A 20973-nucleotide genomic window follows, 5' to 3' on the forward strand; every position below is an offset into this window, starting at 1 on the left:
CTTCGCGTCGTCCCGTCCGTTCGCGCACCTGACGACATGAATTTTGATTTGCAAATGAAATCTCAACTTTGCCGAGAATTTCGCACTCGGCAATCTTCTCCCGGGCCGCCTTTGTTTTCGACAGCTTTCACGACGAGCTCCAATTATACGGACTGTTCTCTCAGTCCGATTCCTTTCCCCCTGTTCTTCTTCCCTTTCATCCCGATTCCATTTTTTCCCGATCTAATCGCCCTCCTCTCTCTTTCTGGCCGTTGCCATCGATCTACGCCTCCTTTCGTCCCGTTGGCCGGGAACTTTCGCGAAGAATGCCGAACAGAGGAGGAACTTGCGGCATGAAATTCGCGAACGGACTGAATTCTAATTAACCCGGCATTTCTTTTGCGCGTTTTTCACGTTTTGCGGTTTTTTTTACCTTCGTCATTTTCGCTGGTTCGCATCGTCCTTCGTTATGTTCCACCGCATATTGCAAAAACGCCGGATCCGCGAAAAGAGACGGAAGTAATGGCCTAAGTAAGTAAAGTGGAGGTCCAAAAAGCCGAGCGTATATGCGTCCCGATTCTGCAAATCATGCTTACGAGCCGCACGTGATTGCCATTGAAATGTCTTGTTGTATAAGCGATAAAGTATTTTATATATTAAACTAACTTATTCATAAGTGATTTTTTCCGATTTTTTTCTCAACAGCATAAACTAGAGGAAAGGAGAATATGTTGTTAAAATGATAAAGTTTTATTCAGAATTATGAGTAAAATCACGAAAACGGAAAGAAATAAGAATTTTAACTTAACTTTGCTTACAAAGTTTGTTGCGTCTATATCTCTGTAAATTCTCCGATAAAGAGTTGAAACGTTTTATTAATTCAAATTGAATCGCGCATTCTTTTATTATTAATATTCAACATGTAAAGCGCAGACACATTTATCGAGACGAATTATTATTTTTTTTCATATTTATATTAGCGATATCAAGTTTATATCGGTTTTTCTTGCAGTGAAACCGATGAAGGTGGAAATTTTGGGGAAGGATCAGATCCTATCGGCAGGGAAGACGTATGACGTGAAATGTCAGAGCTCCGGTTCAAAGCCAGCGGCGGTCCTGACCTGGTGGAAGTCCTCGAAGCAGCTGAAGGGGATCAAGAAAAACGTGAGTAACACCAAGAACCTTCTTCCTTGCGTTGCGCGAGAGGCAAAAACGTACCGCGCTCGAACGAACCGCCGGTTCGCGCTTAATTGCATCCCTCCCCCCCACTTAACCACTGTTTCGAGAGATACGGGGATCTCTTTTTCTTTTTCTTTCTCTCTCGATTACACAACTTTACTCTGCTTTATTACGTAGACTAACCGGGGTACTCTTTCTCTCTAATGACATGAACTACTTTATTTAAGCACAAATATTTTTTTGCAACGGTGAGACAAATGAATTAATCTAATATTCTAAAGTTCTAAAGTTCTAAAGTTCTCAAGTTCTAAAGTTCTCAAGTTCTAAAAGTATTATTTCAAAGCTTTGTTGAAAGAACATTATTATTCTGTTTATATGAAATAATGTGGATCTTGACTGATGTTTGTAATTTATTTATTAATTTATTTTCAATTATTTTATTATTATTTTATTATTATTTTATTTTATTATTTTATTTCATTTTACGTGTGTATTATTATTTATACAATATATTATTTATTTATACAATAATAATACAAATGTAATATTGATTTTTGTAATTATTTTATTTTACTTTATGTCATTATGTTTATTTCATTTTAGGTTTTATGTCATTATTATTATTATTTATCTAATGTACATATGAATCATTTTATCAATAAACAAAAATACATAGCGGTTTTCATGATGGAAGAACAAGCGAAGCTTATCGTTTTAAAAAATTCTCTTATTGCCGAGTATTGTTAATTTACTTGCAGGTTATTATTGTTTTACTTCGTAATACTCTTTCAATCAAAATCTTAATTTTCGCTTGTTTTCTATTTTAAATCTCTTCTTGTATCGCCTTCGCACACAATCGATTCACTTGCGTCGCGATTCATTTTATCGTCTCGTCTCGAAATTGAAATCTTCCATCGCGCACGAGCGGATCGGAAATCGCGCAAGTCTCTCGATATAACTCACATTCCCCTCTCTCATAATATCAATCACACGAGAGAGCTCATTCGCGGCGCTCGCCAAAACGACACGCGAAAAATCCGTCTATCCCGCGATTAAATGAAAGAATAATAGGAAAGAGCGAGTGCGAGATAACGTTGGCGGAAATGATGTCGTCGGCGAAAGATGATGCGCCGCGCCGCGCGATCTTGGTCGCGAAATTGACGGAGAACCGCTTTCAGCAAATCGATTCTCGTTGCGCTCTCCAGCTCTGGGGCGAAAATAAAAATGACAGTGCCTCGATACACGAAATACTGCTGGGAGCCTTTCACCTGCGGCGTAAATGGGAATCCGTGGAAATAAATTCGCCTTTATTTCGCGCAATTTCCTTTTTCCTTTGTCCATCTCTCCTTTATCTCGTTCGCGCATCATCCAGGTTTCTTATTTTCTCTCTTTACTTTTTGTATCTCGATCCTCGGATGTAGTGTCTACTTTGGAAGCTCTTCCGCTAATTGAGAAGCTCAGATCAAAGAGGGAATTTATTTTAAGGTATCTAAAAGTGCGGCGGAAAAAAGTTATACGGGCGTTCCTGTATCATTTGATGAAGTCTAAAGAGAGTATATATGACTTCAAAAATATATGACTAGCGCGGGGGATGAATTTTACTTTATAACTGCAAGCAGAAAAAACGAGTGATTTCGATACAGCACAAACTCCAATTTTTTTTTGAAAACATCTATATTTTTATATAGAAATAACTTTCATCCATATTCCCTCTACTTTTCGCATATATTATTTTATTCGCGAAATTTTATTTTACGTATATGCCACGACACATGATCTATAAAAAAAAAGATAAAAGAGACGGTTTATCGGGATTTATTTCTCGTTGTTTGTCTCGTAATATAAAAAATACATCGACACTAACGATGCTTTTCCACAGTCGTCTGCAAAAAGCAAAATCATTATCCACTCTTGCTGAAGAATGGATCAGCTGGAAACCGAGAGCTCGCGAGATCAGAGACTCGTGTAACGAATTCAATGACAAAAAGCTCGTTTGATTTTTATACTAAACGCTACCAAAAAGATTAAGCACCGCACGTCATCGTCCCGATATAAATTTCGTCCTGTTCATCTTTCTCCCCCCTTACCTCCCTCGGATCCCCCAAGAGCGGAAAGACGATGTCTACATAAATGGTTTTCCAGCTGAACCTGACGAGGTTGTTTCTTCGGCGATTAAATGGGGAGATTGAACGTCCCCTTGTTCGCTCGCTGTATTTACCCCCTGCGATAATTTGGAATTGCACCTCGGGGCTATATCTGGTATCATCTACGTCAGCGATTCTCAACTGGTAACTTGCTCTTTCCCGAGAACTTGCAATTAAAAGTTTGATAATAACGTGTGTTCCAATCAAAACTTTCTGTTATATAAATGTGTGTGTGTATGTATATGTGTAGAGTTTTATAAATATATAGATTTTCTTATACATATGCTTTATTAATATATTGTATATATATATATATATATATATATATATATATTGTATAATATATTGTATAATATATTGTATATATAATATATTGTATATATTTTTGAAATTTGCATATTGTTTGTTAATATTGTTACGTCCTTGATGTCCGTGTTAATCGAAACCGTCCCGATGAACACGGACATCAGGGACGTAACAATATTAACAAACAATACGCAAATTTCAAAAAGTATAAGTATAATAAGAGTATATTATATATATTAAAAATATAAAAAGTAATATAATATACTTATATTTTAATTTACTGTCCCTATTTAGAATTGTGATTAACATATGCTAAATTGAAATGATCTTTTGAAAATTTAAAATATTAAGTGTGTTTACTATTATTGATCAATAAATGGCATTAAAGTAAATTATTTTAGATGATAAGAAATATACATATATAGCTGAATCTTTAGACAGAGAATAATATTACGGCCAATTCGATATACTATATGGAATAAAAATAAAATACATACCTCATAAAAACACGACAATTGATAATTTTATTAATACTTACTTGCCTTCGTCTGGTACATAATAATAACTCTTTGTATGAACGACAGCGAGAAATAATTAATTTCCACTGATAAAAGATCTCGTAAGTTATTTAGCGAGTAAGTATAGTGGGAATACGTGTTGTAAATGTTTTTTGCGTCGTAAATCGAATCCAAAAGTTTCATCTGTCAAAAATCAATGGCGAATTTCAAACTGTTAAGGAACAATATGATGTTCGGAAATGATTTGTACCGCTATTCCGCGAACAGTAATAATCCGCTCGGACAATCCAATAATTAATTGGATCACGGAAACTGTTCGTTCGATAATCACGATAAGTTCTTTCACGAGATATTACCTTGCACGCCAGTGATTATTTCCGTGGAATATTTTTCTCTCTTCCCATTATACGTTCCAGTTTTGACATTACGAGCCTGGTAATAACGATTGCCACGATTGCGGAATAACGCACAGATTTCCAATGCTAGATTTAATAACCTGAAAAGAGAAAATAAGAGAATTTATGTCAATAATGTATAAATTATCTTCTGCATTAATTTGGATTTTTTAAATAAATATCTTTTGAAAAAATTAATATAAAATTTTATATAGAATTTAATATAAATCAAAATTGCATCTAAATTAATGTTTTAATGTTAAAGCAGTTTCTCTTAGTTTGGCTTTTAATTTTTGTACAATTTGTAATTTTACTGACTAGTTTAAGTATTACAACATTTTTTCATGATTCTCAATATTGATTTTGCATTATCATACTTCTGTTCGCTACGACATGATGGAATCACGAGAGATGTATTAAAAGGCGACAGAAAAATGTTCAATACATCTTGCGTAATTCTCGATTGTTGGAGCACAATTGAAAATATGACGATATAAAATAAATAAGATTTGTTGAAGAATATTTGTAATTGGTTTAATTCAGTCAATAAAACTACAAACTCTATATAAATATTAAATATTACATAAATATTACAAAATTCAATAGATAAAAAGGAGTGATTCTTTAAAAAAGATACTTAGTCAACTTATTCGACAAAGCGACAGGCATGGTAGCATGCCAGTGACAGGATAGACCGTAATTCTCGACATGTTCTGTCTTACATATTATCGTAAAGATCGTTTTTCGCGTCGGTTGGCATAACTTCAAGGGGATCCACTCGTCGGGAATCTGGGAATAATAATTCGTGCCGATCTGTTCTCCTTTGAATTTAATCCGATGCGGTCAAAATCAAGTGCGAATCGAACATGATTGTCGATGAATTGATATTAGAAAAATGTATTATATTAGATATTGCTCTACATTATCGAAATATTATATTATTATATGTGTTTTGATTATTAAAATATTTTAACATATTACAATAATATATTTTTAAGTTTTGATTCGATGATAAATTTTTATTAATATTATGTAAACACGCTAATACATTGAACCATAAAATATTTTTCTGCTTGATGGGAATCGCGATAAATTCTGTCAGAACTTTGATGGCTCTCCATTGAAATGGGAATAATGGCAATTCCATCGTTTACGATTCATCCTCGTACAATCGATTAATTTCAGGTTCAATTACTTTTGAAAGACGTACACATTCATCCGTTGCACGCCGAAGGGTTTCGCAAATGAAAAAGCACTGAAAGACCGCTTTTATCACGGATAGGAATTAAATACGAGAGCTTATTACATCCGAGAAGACCGTTTGTCTAATTACACGTTGGCATCGTATGACCCGTCTGCCAAGAGTTTGATGATTTTTCTAGTGCTTGATTCTTCATGTCTTTTTCATCCGTGAAAACTGGGTTATCCGATGTCTGCGCAAATACATCATTCCAAGTATAACTCTCATGCAGCGATTTTTCACATAGAATTGTAATAATTTTTATCAGCCAGCGATCTTTGTATGGCTCACAAAGAATACATGATATTTTGTTGTCATATCCATCTCGAAATCGTTGGATTGTTTTTTAAAGTATTTCTTAAAACGGATATCGGGATAACAAGTCGGCAAAACATCCTCCAGGATGAAACAGAGAGCAATAATCGCAGAAAAAATTGCTCGTATGTCAGCTAGAAATCAGCTACCATTTTATAAATCCAGCTGTGGGAAAGCTAAAATTCTAACATCTTTGATCCTTTTCCCGAGGGGAATGCTACAGCGAAAGAATCTCATGCAGATATTTTTTGCGACTTGAGCAGCTTATGCGATTCTTCAAAAATCGATAGGCAGGTGCTATTTGTAACTGCCAACTGCCAACAGTTTGTTCCTTAACGAAAGTTGTCGGTATCTAAATACGCGACATGCTTATGCCGTATTTTCATGACTTTGTTATTTAAATCGATTTGACAGAAGACGTTCGTTTTAATGAAGAGATGCTGTACGAGCGAGATCTTTTCCTTTTGGCAAATCTGTCGAAAAAACATGTCTCTCTCTTTCCTTAATAATAATAAACTCCCAGAAAAGCCAGCATTGAGAATATAAGAAACGTTATTGCGAGACATTCATGAAAGCCCTCTATCTCGCCCTAAGAAGGATTGGATTCCCCGTGTACGAGCCGAAACGTATTTTCCTCTCGATTATGTCGGCAGAAGGGCGGTGAGTATATTTACGCAGAGGGACGATGAACCCCGAGGGTCTTTTATAAAGACTTCTCTACTAACAGCGCTTTCAGATCGAGAACGTATACAGGATATCCCACACGCGTCGTGTAAATCTTAAATCATTTGGTCGATTTTTGTTTAACGAAAGATTTGTTTTATATCTCTCTTTATTTTATATATCGAAAGACTTTATTTGATTTTCTAGATTAAATATTTCCTGACAATTAAAATTTATATAAAATTCAATTTAAAATCAAATTTATAAAAAAATAGCCTCGGCCAAAATGTACACGGTATTGAAACACTTCTTGCTAGTTCGACTTTTAATATTTATAGTTGAAAAATAATGTGCAGAATATATATTTAGCATGCTCTGTGTATTCAAACTACTTTAATTAAAACGAGGATGTTATTTCAATGCAAAATAGTCAGTGTGTGCCGATCGTTTCGTCGTAAAAAAAAATCTCTCTCTCACAATCGGTCTCACTTGCTTTAACGAAATTGGCACGAGAAGCTCTCCGAATGCAACCATTCAGTATCCATTCACAGAATGGATTCCGTTGAATCGTGAGAGGAGATTCGAGACAAAGCGACTACACGACGTGCACGATTGCGGCGCTAATTCAAACAAAATATTTGTACGTTCGAAAATTATTTCCATTAAAAGACCATTATCGTTGATAGATTTTAATAATTTTTAATACTTTTATTATGAATAATTATGCATATGTATTTAAAAAAGATATAGAAATTAATTTTTATCTGGCAACTATTATTGAACATTTTTATTAAATCAAATTTAATAATTTTTATTATTAAATTGAATTTAATAATAAAAGTTATACATGATAAAAATGACTATTAGTTTACTTAGTAACGCACAAATTTCACGAGTTGTTAATACTTTTTCTCATTATTGAATATCGCAATTATCGACATTATACTATATTTTGCAATATCAGTATATCGATTTGAGATAATTGAAGAGCTCATACCATATAAATTAATAAAAATCGATGGAATAATTAATACGTTATACTGATTACAATTCCAGAATTATCGCGAGCACGATTTTCTGTCTTATCGATAATTCGGTGACATGATACAATAAAATTACGAAAAATATGTAGATGAGAATCCAAAAAAGCGCAAGGTATCGCGAGCATTTCAAAATCTATCGAAACGTTTTGACATTCTGCCGGGTGACTGAAAAATCTTCATGGGGGATCATGTTATTGAGAGGAATAAATCATCGGTTATGTCAAAATCTTGTCTGCACCGATAAAATGCCCCGTTCGACTGGGAAAATTTTCATTAAACAGCCGATCGTTAAATAACACGCTGCGCGATATTGATAAAAGAAAATATATACGTGAAAAAGTAAATGGGGAGGGGACGAGGAGCGAGGGGGAGGGGGGACGAACGGTAGGCTACGATAATTTATCGGCGCGTCGATGCACCGGTGCGACTGAATTAATAGTTTCATGGGGATGACAGACAGCTTGATAATAATTTATCGGCGCGTTCGTGTAATTGCGATCGCGGGCCATCTGAGGGAGGGTGACGTATCGCGTCGGATTGATCGGCATCGGGCATCATCAATAACCGTCGCCGACGAATGTATTGTATAATGCTTGAGGAAGTGTAGCTTCGGTAAAATCGGCCCGCATGAATTTCGGATGGGATCTGTGTGCGTTTGCTAAACATGTTTGTCAACACACGTCCGATCACTGGCCGGGACAACCGTGTGTTTTGGATAATTAACGATGGCGAATCGAGATCGCAATCACCCATAGAAATATTTGTCCGCGTCTCTTCCTCCGTTTCACTTAATTGCGATTAGATGCGCGATCCGAAGTTGCCATTATTATCGCATTCGAATACGTATCGGATAGTTTGTGTCGAACTCAGAGAGAGTTTGATCGGAAATTTTCGAAGAAATAGACTCACGAAGAGAAACGCTTTGTGCATCAAAATTATTAGAATAATAGGATCGATTATTATATAACACTTTTAGCACATTATAAATATTTTGCAATATATTATTAACGAAATAAGATGTGTACCTACATCTCGAGATATAGAGCTTTTTTATAAGTCAAACATAATTCAATTCTGAAAAGATTGTGTTATGCAAATTTATTTATTACTTGTTAAACTTATTAAAGATTGTTACACAAAGACATATTAAAGAGAAAAAACATTCCTTGCTCGTGTTTTACTTTTTAATCGAAAATTATTGGAAAAATATATAAAACAGATTATTCCATTAATCGCGATTCTACAGCCAAACAATTTTCATGGGAGATACCAGGTCGAATCGAATAAAATGAATAAACAGACCGCTCTTTTCCTCTTTTTGGGATTGATAGCCGACATTCGCGCGCCGTTTTAAGGGAATTGCTCTGTGTTTAATCAGACATCGTCGGTTCTCGAGGTCAAGACGTCAATGACGACGATGATGGCTCGGATGGCGACGTCTAATTCATGAAATCCATTAGTTGAGCGAAAGAGCCCTCACGACCAGCCACTCACGCGCGTTTAATCGAGAAAGGAAGACGACGATAATAGTCGAAGCTTTGATAGACGCGGTTATCTGTGCTGACAGATAAGAAGAGGGATAAAATCCAGAGAAACGTGAGTAAAGGTTGATTCATATTTGTACGTGACGTTGCAGTATTTACTTTTGTGGCAGTTTTCCTTATTCATTATATTTTTTCTAAAAATACTTATCGTTTTATAGTAAATTAGAGAAGTTGCCATATAAAAATTAAATTATTATAGATTACAAGATTTTCACTTTCAGCATTTGAGTACTTTATATTAATACTGATGTCTGTATATCTACATTTATTTACTATCAAAAGTAAAACCTTTTATAATATATTAATAATAAAATATATTAAAACTTTTCTTTTCGAAAATTAATTTTATCGCTATATATATATTAAACATGAACGACAAAAAAGATATTCTTTTGTCGCTTATGCTACCGTGAATATAAATTGATTTTAAAATAAATGTCTTGAAGCCTGCACAAGTACGCACTTGGCTCTCATGTAAATTAATCTGTTCGAGGATATAAACGTATCCATTAAATATATTATCAAAGTAGAATATCATAATTTTTAAATTTTCAAATAAATATTTTGAAAGTTGAAAAATTTCAAAATTTCGTTGATTATGTGCATTTGAGATTGGCCTAAAGAATAATTTTCAATTGCAAGCAAAAACGTTAAAAAAAAAGAGAAGAGTTGAAAATTACTTAACATGAAAGTCGTTACCAGTCGTTAACTTTAAACGAATGCAAGCCGGAAAAGGAACTTGGTCTAACATTGAAAGCAGCTGCAAACGACTTATGTAATCGCGTTTTGTAGGTTACATCTTACAAAGTGAAAGACGTGCAAAAGTAAGTTCCCGACATACATTTTATTATATGACAGTCTCCACCAAGCAAATGTATTTGCATAAACGTACTCTTTTCACCTATTTCGCCTGCACGGTTTGAACGTCACTGGACCATAAGGCTGACTTCGCGCTCGAGCTGTACTACTGGATTAAGGTGGCCGACATGTAAAACGTGATCTGTCAGCCGTATTATTTTTACGGGATGTTAAATCCATCGTGAAGGGGCACTCTGTGTAATCTATCTCAGGTGAATCTTTAATTCTGGTATATTTCGGACATATTGTTTTTATTTACAGCTGTGTGGAAAAAATTAAGAATTCTATTAACGAGATATATTCTATTAACGAGGTATCGGTACTCGCTTATTAAAGATATATGAAAAAAGGAAGAGAGAGGATGAGTTTAAAAAAATTGTTATAAATATTTATTATAAATAAGAGACAAAATTATATTTATTATTTTGTGTCTTTTATACTTATATAATTATATTTATTATATTTATAATTTTTTAAATATTTATAATGTGAAAGATACTGAAGAAAAATTTTTTCAAGATGTGTGATATTAAAAAGATTTACAATAAAATATTTGAGAAACGCTAATATAAAGTTTTGAAATAAGTATGGTTTCCAAATTAAACTATTTTTAATCTCGCATTCAAGGACGTTTAGTAAAATTTTTGCGATTTTATTAAATATAGTATTTTTTAAAAAAAAAGGTTAAACTATAGAATTGTACGAGTGCAATATTCGATCAGTAAATCTATCAGTAAATCGATATGTAAAATCGTTTCCAATAATCATTACATTGAAACAACTAATTCCTTATCGGTGCGTGAAATTGGCTCCAATAATCGTTACACTGAACGAGTAATCCCGAAAAAGCAATTTTTGCACACCTCTTTGCCATAAGTAGTTTTTTTTTTCCTTTTTTCATTCAGTGCGTGAAAATGATGATGATCGACGGTAAATTATTCGATCCGATTTAATTTTTAGAGAGCCGATCTTTTCATAATAATTTCCTGCGGAAAGGCACGCCTCGAATTTGTCGCAGTTTCGCGCATTATTAGTCGACGGATTTTATCACCGCGAATTATTAGTCCCGGAGTTTTATCACGAACCACCTCGCACGTCGGGTGGAAAATATACCGCGCGTTATCTCTCGCGACGAGAAATATGCGTCACGAAACGAGAGTTCCGTTTATGCGAGGCGTACTGTGAATTATTTTCCGACCGGTCGAAAATGCCCCATTGCAGACGTGTGACTGCTTCCTGAAACGATTCCATTTATGCGAAAAATTTATCCGACAATATCCAATATTCTGCGTATTTTTTACTTTTTTTTATGTATACGTTTTCTTTTGCTTTTTTTCTCTTAAGCTTATATTTGCAAGAATTTTTGTATCCGCTTTTTTATCGATCCATTAACTATATTAAGGATACACGAATAATGGCGTTCGAAATATTTTATTAACACGAAAGTATCTCATATTATAAGTATCATTTTTCAGATTAATTGTTTCAACAAAGTATGCAATATTATCTAATCGCGTTTTTTTATTAATTTATAATCTGCTCTTATTTCATTTTTAGTACATGCCACATTTATGGATAAATTCATTATGGACAGCATGCTCTTCATTTATGCCGACCTTTGTCTCTAGTCGTGCAATTTTACGCGACGACGCTAACGATCACGAGGAATTAATCGGCCGTATAAATAATTTCGATATTGCGTTATTACGTGGAATTTGATCATGTGTCGTTGCGTAAAGAGCGAGGGGAATTTATCAGAAATACAATTATCGTAATAGCGCATAACGCATTGTGTTTCGCGAGCGAATCTGAAAAATTGTCGAGACAAATATAATAAAAATAATATAATAGAGCGAGAAATATTATAGGGATGAAATATATATAATAAACGCGTTATATTACGAGCATACATACATACGAAGTTGCACGCAGAGAAACTGAAAAGCTCGTTTCTCCTGCCGGTTGTGGAAACTCGGTGCTTTTGGATATATCAAAAATCACTCGCGAACAAAAGACGAAATATCCGTCGCTGTACTTTTCAATTTAAAAGCTTATCCCACGCAAAGCTCATTTAACGAGAAAACACGTGAAATGAAAGCGGTTTACGATTTGATAGTAGAATTCATTATGCGGGCTTTCTGTTAAAAGTTTTATTTGGACAGACGGATGTAATTGCGAATGCTAGAATGATATTATTCGCGGGAGGGAATTATGTTAAGTGATAATAGCTTTAAATCAAATAGCGTTTATATGAAAAGAGAGTCAATTTTAATTATTTTGTACAAAAAGATTCAAGGATACTCGAGTCCTAGAGATCATGCGTAAAAAGGACGAAGCAGTAAAAAGCAGATACGTGAAGAAAATAGAGTTCTTTCACATTTAGATTATATCGAGATGTCAAAATCTCAAAAATTCGGAAATTATAAGCATTCGTATTTCCGACGAGAAAAATTAATAACAATAAAATAATTTAATAATTATCATCAAAATAATTTAGTAATTATAATTGATAATTTAATAATTTAATAATTACTGATTGATAAAAACTGTTTTTCTTATATAAATACTGAAAATGTAATTATTCTCAAAAATATTTGTTTGATCATTTCATTCGTAATTTGATTGCCAAATAATAAAAAATAATATAAAGCGTTTGAGAACAGAATAAGGAGCTTAATTTGTAATATTTCTAAAAATTTTATTCTGGCCTGATGAGAAGAGTGATTTTGATTGACAGCACTAAATTTTATCGAGTCCACAACGATGATACTTTGCTGCAACAGCCGCATTTACAATACATGCTCCATGTATGCGGCTGCCTGTGACACCAATAATATAAAAGCTTTCGATAGCGATATGTACCTATCCATCTCATAGTCCGGTTCAAGCATGATATTACTACTATCTCTCGTCGGTTCGAAAGAGAGATAGAGAGATATTTGCTGATGCACACGTGCTTTCTTACGTCAAGCTCGTACGCTTTTAACACGACAGGTGAAGACAAAAAGGAAAGAACGCATTCTTGAAAGAAACGACGCGGATTTATTTCCTTTCTTGAAAGCTCTCTTGCAAGTACAATAAACGACGAACGTTCGTCTTGTGAGGAAAAAAAACACGTATTTCTTTATATTAAAATGGAAAGTAACGAGGATATAATTCGGATTTTTATTTCCGAATAATGCGTTTATTACCGAAAAAAAGATTTTTTAAAGATTTTTTGTTGACTTTTAGAGTAAAAGTATATTCTCCGTATTATTTGAATGATATAGCATATCCTTACAGTTGTGATACTTTAACTACAATTCTTACAATTCTTAAGAATTTGAAATATTGTTTCCCTCGATATATAGCGATAAATTTTTAAATTTATATATCGAGAAAAAAATTTATCTGCATATTTATTGAAAAAGAGGAAAAAAATTACCCCCCTCCCCCCGCCCGCCCTCTTTTTAAGCCGTCTACCTAACGGATGACTCTGTAACAGAGGAACGTTGTTAACCGCGTTGATACCGCACAAATGTATTTAACATGTGCGACGTAGAGCCTGGTGAAACCTTTCTTGCTCGCGAGCGAATATAACCGGGTAACTGAAGACACGAGCGAGTTTCCGGACGGGCGGATCCGAGTTGTGGTTTTGTGCATACACACAAACGTTCCTGTGTACACATTCGCGCTGTGTGTATGTACGTGGAAAGATGGAAAGGCTCTTTCTCTGTCTCTCTCCATCTCTCCTCTGTTTCTACAGCTTTTCCCCTCGTCCGTGTCTCCATCAGGAAGGTAAGAAGAAGTTAATCCCGGACCCTTTCACGACGAGAACGCAACGGCGGCATAGTACAAAGGGTCGGAACACGTTACGCAAATTGCGTCTTACCTGTACAATTACGTTTCGCAAACCGACTTGATCCTGTCAACATTCCATTTATTATCCCTAGACCAAAGGGAATATTGATTTTAATAGGAGGGAGAGGGGATAAATGGACCACTTCATAAATTTATATTTATTTGTTACGCAAATTTTGCGTGTGCAGTCAATTTCCGACGTACTAAAGAGAATTCTCAGTTAGATGACAAAACATATGGAAAATAATAATGAGAAAATTAAATAAACTACATTTATAATTTACTTCCTAATTCATATAATTACTTATTTAAAATACTTAATTATATTATTCACTTTAATAGGGGAAAGGGGAATAAATGGACTACTTTATAAATTTATTTGTTTTACGCAAATTTTGCGTGTGCGATCACAATTTCCGACGCAATAAAGAGAATTGTCAGTTAGATGACAAAACATATGGGAAATAATAATGAAAAAAATATATTATTTTTGACGATGAAAAAATTAAATAAACTACATTTATTATAATTTACTTTCTAATTGCTTAACTAAAATACTTAATTATATTATTTATTTTAATAAGGAGAGAGGAGATAAATGGACCACTTCATAAATTTATGTTTTTTTGTTATACGCAAATTTTGCGTGTGTGGTCAATTTCCGATGCAATAAAGAGAATTCTCAGTTAGATGACAAAACATATAGGAAATAATAATGAAAAAAATATACTATTTTTGACGATGAAAAAATTAAATAAACTACATTTATTATAATTTACTTTCTAATTCATATAATTACTTACCTAAAATACTTAATTATATTATTCATATAATTACTTACATAAAATACTGAGTTATATTATTTGTTTATGGAATATTAATTTTATCTATTGTCACTTATAAATTATATTTTATTTCTATTTATTTAATCGTTGAATGATTTACAATTTGCGTAATTAAACATACAATCTTATTCGATATGCATGACACACGCTACAGAGTAATCTAGACGTACGAAGCGGAATTTCGAAAATTTTATACTACCGGTTAAGACATCGGAATTTTCGCCGATAAACTCTCGGCCCCAAGTTTTTCAAATTCCGGAAACGTACAACCCGAGACTGGCAACCGTCCATCGGGAATTTGATTTTAATTTCGCCAAGAGCTGTCGTCGAATCTCTTTTTAACTCGCATTGTGTTCGTTCATTCTTTATTGTTTTTAATCAATTTGCGCGAAACAAACAAAATTTAAAGCCTAGATAGAACAAACGGAAAAATGAAGGAAAAAGAAGAAGAAAAAATAAGCGAAAACGGAAAATAACGAAAAGGTTGAAATTCTTTGATGCGATGTGAAGGAAGAGAATGACGGGGAAGGGAAGTTTGTCACATACATACGCATTCGCACACAAAGCCGGGCATATGGCGCGCATCGACATGTATTTTCTCTCTTCTACATGACTAACGGCATCGAAATTTCAGCGCCATCGCCATAAACTCTGTGGAGAAGCTCGTTTTCGAGAGCGCTTCTTTGGAATACAACGACGTGTATCTCGTTTTTCGTTATCCAACGCGTTTTCGTCGCGTTTCTGTAGCACATACGTCGATGCGGAATTCGAAATTGAGACGCGTCGTTTTAAAGAGCGAGATTCTTCGCGATTCCCTTCCGCATTTTTGTCATTCTTTCGCCGCGATAATGCTTTAAAAATTAGTCATTTCGCCCAATATATTGGATTTTGTAAATTAAAATAATATATAATTACAAACTTAATTTATCCGTGATACCAGGTATAACAAAAATTTTAGTGATTTAATGATGACCAAAAATAGCGTGATTTTTTTATCATAATTACTGTTCACAACGTATTAAAAATTTGTAATTAAATTATTCCCTAGCCCGTCACGTTGCCCTATTCATTCTTGTTAATTTTACATTGACTATTTGCATTAAAAATGTATTTAAATTAACGCACGTGTGTGATTATGAACCAATTTAAATGCACCCTAATGTATAATTACATAAGATTAATTGTTATGTATAAGATTAATTATGAAATCCCTTTCGTGTCAACAATATAATGTCAACAATAATTATATAACGAGAATTTTAATAATATCTCTTCATAGCAGAAAAAATCAGTAATATCAAGATATTTAATAATCCCATCGATAAATAATTCGCAGTTTGTAAAAAACTCGAATTTAACATTGCATCGTGTAGATTGAGAAATAAAATGGATTGAAAGAAGGCGTATTTCTTTTTCTCGTGCACGATGATAGTGAAAATTTCATCGAAAGAGCGAAATCGATGGAGCGTCATTAATGCGATGACGTAGTCGATTTTTCTCTTCGAGAAAATCGGGTATTCGCGATCTCTCTCGGTTAAAAAGAGCGAAATCCGCGCGAAACAAGAAAGAATTATGGAAGCTCCCTCGTGGCGACGTCGATTGTCATGGAAATTAAACGGGACGGGGATGAATCTTTGAAACGGTCGCATTTAGTCACCGAAATTTGGTACAATTCCGTAATTTGCATTACATCAATTTGTCGCATCGCGAAAAATCGTTTCCGCTGACGCAAATCGCGGAATATTTCCTGCGTTTTTCCACGAAATCCTAATTGCCGAGTGGGTCCGACATGAATTTCCGACGCGAATTCTCAAAGGCATTCCCAAAGGAGACGCCGCGTATAAACGATAAAAGGATCATCGTCATAAAATCCGAGAGAGAATTCGAGAACGATAAAAGAGGAGAAAAACGAAAATTGCAGATATTATAATGTACGCGATGACCGGAATATAAGTTTTATAAGTGAAAGAGCCCCGAAAAAATGATAATAATAAAGCGGCATTATGTCCCGTAATTTTTCGACGTCCTGGGTTTTCGCGGTCGCGACAGGAAATACGGGGTCGCACATTTCTGGTAACGAAAACGCACATATTTATTTTAACATTTTACGCGTTCATTGTTCGCGCTTGAAAAATGTACGGTCTCGCTGTTGCGATAAAACGTACGCTTTACCGGGTTATTCGGCGTCGCGTTTAAAGTCTCGTAAACAGCGCGAGGTGCTAGTTATGCGAGACGATAAAACAAAAATGCGTCGCGACCGCAATTTTCCATCGCGCAGGTGGGAGGAAAAAAAAATTGAAAAATGACACAGAAATGTTATGAAATCGTTTATCTTCCACTTCTTCCGCCTTGCGATTTGTCCTGATTATAATTTTCGTAATGGGATAATATAAGCGAAAACGACAGTAATTCTCGGAATATAAAACAGCCATAAAATATTATAAAATGGACGATTATATATAGTATATAATTCAAACATTTTATATATATATAATAGAAATATAAAATTTTTCATGATATATTCTTTTCGTTGAAATTATTAGAGATTATAAATTTCGGAATATAATTTTTAAAATATGATATTTTATTCTACATCAAAATAATATAATTATTCTACATTAAAATAAAAATTGATATATAATATATAATATATTTGTTCATTTATCCACGAAATATATATATATATATATATATATATATATATATATATATATACGAGTATTTCGTGGATAAATGAACAAATATATTATATATTATATATCAATTTTTATTTTAATGTAGAATAATTATATTATTTATATATATATATATATATATATATATATATCCACGAAAATAATAATTATTTATTTAAATATTAAATATAAAAATGATTTTGCTAAACAATATCCTGCAAATCTATCTTACGCAGTTCATTGTTAATATAAACAAATATATAATATTACTAATATATTATATATCAATTTTTATTTCAATGTAGAATAATTATATTATTTTGATGTAGAATAAAATATCATATTTTACAAATTATAATCCGAAATTTATGATCTCTAATAATATCAACGAAAAGAATATATCATGAAAAATTTTATATTTCTATTTAATAAGCGCGAATCGAGTATCGTACAAATTTCTGCAAATCACTATCCAGAAAATAGCCAAGACGAATGATTGCTACTTGCAATTGCAGGACGGCATGAGTCTGCTGCAATTCACGCCGACGGTGGAGGACGAGGGAAAGTTCCTGGTGTGTCGTGCTGAGAATCCGAAGCTACCGGAAGCCGGTATCGAGGACCGATGGAAGCTGCAAGTGCACTGTAAGTACTAGTCAGATGATGATCAATAATAGCGATAATTCGTATTTGCGAAACATAGCTGCGTCACGATACGAAACGGTCAGCGAACAATATTACTATCGCATACACACACAATGTTATACGATATTATTATCGTATAGACACACAAGGCCGTTTATATAAAAAAAAATTATCGGGAAATCGATTCAAGAGCAATGAATGAATTAATTGATTTCTGCGCGAGTTATTTGCAAAGCACGAAGATTCCTTTATTCATATTTTATTTCAGTATCGGCTTAAGCTTCGCTTTCTCTACGCTTCGATAAATTTAAGATTTTAATAAGCTTTAATTTCTCTGTTATTCGTCGTGAGGAAGAAAGCCGGAAACAGTCGGTATTCATGTTATTGTTCCATTGAAGGTCCAGAATTCTGTAAGCGCTCTTTGGGCCACGACGTAAATATGTACTTCGCGTAAGTACGCGTCGCGTTTTCTTCCGGGATATCGACCGTCATAACGACTCTTTTACCAATCACCAGGGGAAAGAATGAATCCGATTATTCCGATAAATTCCGAAAAGCCGGCACACGGGACGAGATCACCGCCAGGACAAAGGCTGCAGGCAGGCGATCGGAATTTCATTCGAACGCGTTCGAATAACGGCCCCATACGATCGCCCTCAGACAAGAACGATCCTCGTAAGTCTCTCGGTCGTCCTTAAAGGAAAATGGCGCTTTTAGAGCAGTGGTATCTTCCCTTCTCTTTTCCTTTTTTCGATGCGAAGAAGTTAAATATTTCGAATTCGAACGCGATAAGATAATTTATTAATATAATGTGTGCATATATATTTAAATAATAAATTTTTTTTAAATAAATTCTATAATATTTACATATTTTCATTTAAAAGAATTTTTTCTGCTATGTATATGTGTGTATTGTTCTATATGCGTATATATTTAAAAATAATTAAAGTACTCTTAAACAGACTTGAATAATCAATTTCGAAGATTACTTATTACCTTCGATTGCAATCGAACAAACAATGATTTTTGTTATTTTAACTTTAGTATACCTTTTGCAAATATTAACTTTAATATACTTTTTGCAAATATTTTTATTTACCAATATGTATAGTTATTATAAAACAGCTGTAAAGAAATATGCATTCTGAAATTAGCAAAATTAATTCCCTTTGGGAAAACAACTAATTTAGGATAACGAAATTACAGTATTAAATGAACGAAAAATAGAATAATTAGCCGAATTTAAATATCCAGTTGGGATACGATAATGAGTTTATTATCCATTAAAAACTTAGCGTAACGCTATCAGATAACGTTACACAGCTAAAGCTAAGCTGTAAACGTTATTAAATTTTCATAAGCTTATTACAGATGTGGTGTAATGATCGTTGTACGAACATGTAGTAAATAAGCTATAAATAATTATTTGATTATACCCTTGGAACTTGAGGAAATTGAAATATAAAGAAAAAACTAACTCGACAGAAGTAATTAAGTTCAAATTATCTTTCAATAATACATCTTTTTCGATTTTTAGCCAATTCATTGTTTTTCAGAAATTAATTTTAATAAATTTGACATAATCATAATTTGACATAATATTAGGAAATAGCGTGATAATATCTGAAGGAATAATTATAGTTGCTATAACAATATTAATTCTCCAACTTTTAATCTATCTGCAAAAGTAAAATCGTTCGATAGCACTTAAAATAAAGCATTTTGTAATATTTCGAATTGAATGGGCTCGAATTTATAAACGTAGCAAAAAATATGGCCATTCGCACAGGGTGGGCACTCACTGCCGCGATACAAATTGGAGCAACACAAATTGAGGTAGGGTTTTGCACAGTTTAATTGCTTGCCTTGACCACGCGGAAGTAAACAGCCGGAAATAATCGTGCGCGGTTAATACCTTCGCCAAATGAAAATGTTCAGAATTACCGATATACCAGTCTGCATCGCTAATAACCAATAATGAGTTTCGGGAATGAAAAACGCGGAAATTTTATCTCATTAGAAATTTCTCGCGGAGCAAAAATTAATTTTTGAGAAATGAATCGAAATCAATTGTAAAAAGAAGCAATCGTATGTATATATAAATATCGTAAGGATTGGAAATTATTTCTCATGTGAAATCAAACGGGAAAATACAATTCCATTTTTTACACTTTATTTTTCAGCGTCGGAAAATTTCAAGATAATAATAAACCGATTTAAATTAAAATCATCGCGTTATGAGAAAATTCGTCGAATAGATATCATCATCGGACAAAGTCATTTTGCAAATTTCAAATTTTAATGCGATTATTCGAACTTGTCATCGTCGCATATTACAATTTTTTTCACAAAAATAAAATAAAACTTCAATGAATATTGCAGTGTTGCAACATGCTCTCGCAGCTTCTTCTTTATATATCTTCTTATATATTAATCCATTTTGATCATTATATTAATCCATTTGACCAATTTTAATCGAAACTATCGTGCAGTCATAAGCAGTCATCCGCGAATATCGGTCCCGCGATAAGCAATATTGGCAATATTACATTTCCCGAAAGTTAGCGTGTATTAGCACGGGACGTCGTTTTCGCTTCAATGATGATACAGAGAAACGCGGGCCTTGCTCAAGGGCCCGTGCGACGCTTTGAGCCGCGGAGTAACAATTTGGATTGCTGGTCTGAAGTGTCCTTGAGTGAACGTAAAGGGATGTTAATTCGATTTCGATAGCTGGCGTGATGCATGGATGCACCAGCGGCAAGATTGCGCACGCAAACATGCATGCGC

General features: G+C 33.7%; 1 protein-coding gene and 1 long non-coding RNA gene across 4 annotated transcripts in view; one reads left to right on the forward strand and one right to left on the reverse strand.

Annotated features, from left to right (window-relative positions):
- Window positions 1-20973, forward strand: part of LOC105257340 (nephrin) — a 243633-nt gene that overhangs the window by 155946 nt on the left and 66714 nt on the right. For all 3 annotated transcript variants that reach the window (XM_011267899.2, XM_025409989.1, XM_011267898.2), the window contains exons 7-8: window positions 992-1143; window positions 18060-18186. In XM_011267899.2, coding sequence (XP_011266201.1) covers window positions 992-1143; window positions 18060-18186 — 279 coding nt within the window. The remainder of the gene's footprint in view (window positions 1-991; window positions 1144-18059; window positions 18187-20973) is intronic.
- The window catches only part of LOC112638388, a 96056-nt gene continuing 79238 nt past the window's right edge, over window positions 4156-20973 (reverse strand). Inside the window, exons 3-4 of the long non-coding RNA XR_003122977.1 lie at window positions 4483-4622; window positions 4156-4309 (exon numbers count right to left, since the gene is read on the reverse strand). This is a non-coding gene — a long non-coding RNA (uncharacterized LOC112638388). The remainder of the gene's footprint in view (window positions 4310-4482; window positions 4623-20973) is intronic.

This window comes from Camponotus floridanus, unplaced genomic scaffold (assembly GCF_003227725.1).
Source record: "Camponotus floridanus strain SB8 unplaced genomic scaffold, Cflo_v7.5 scaffold3, whole genome shotgun sequence".
NCBI lineage: Eukaryota > Metazoa > Arthropoda > Insecta > Hymenoptera > Formicidae > Camponotus > Camponotus floridanus.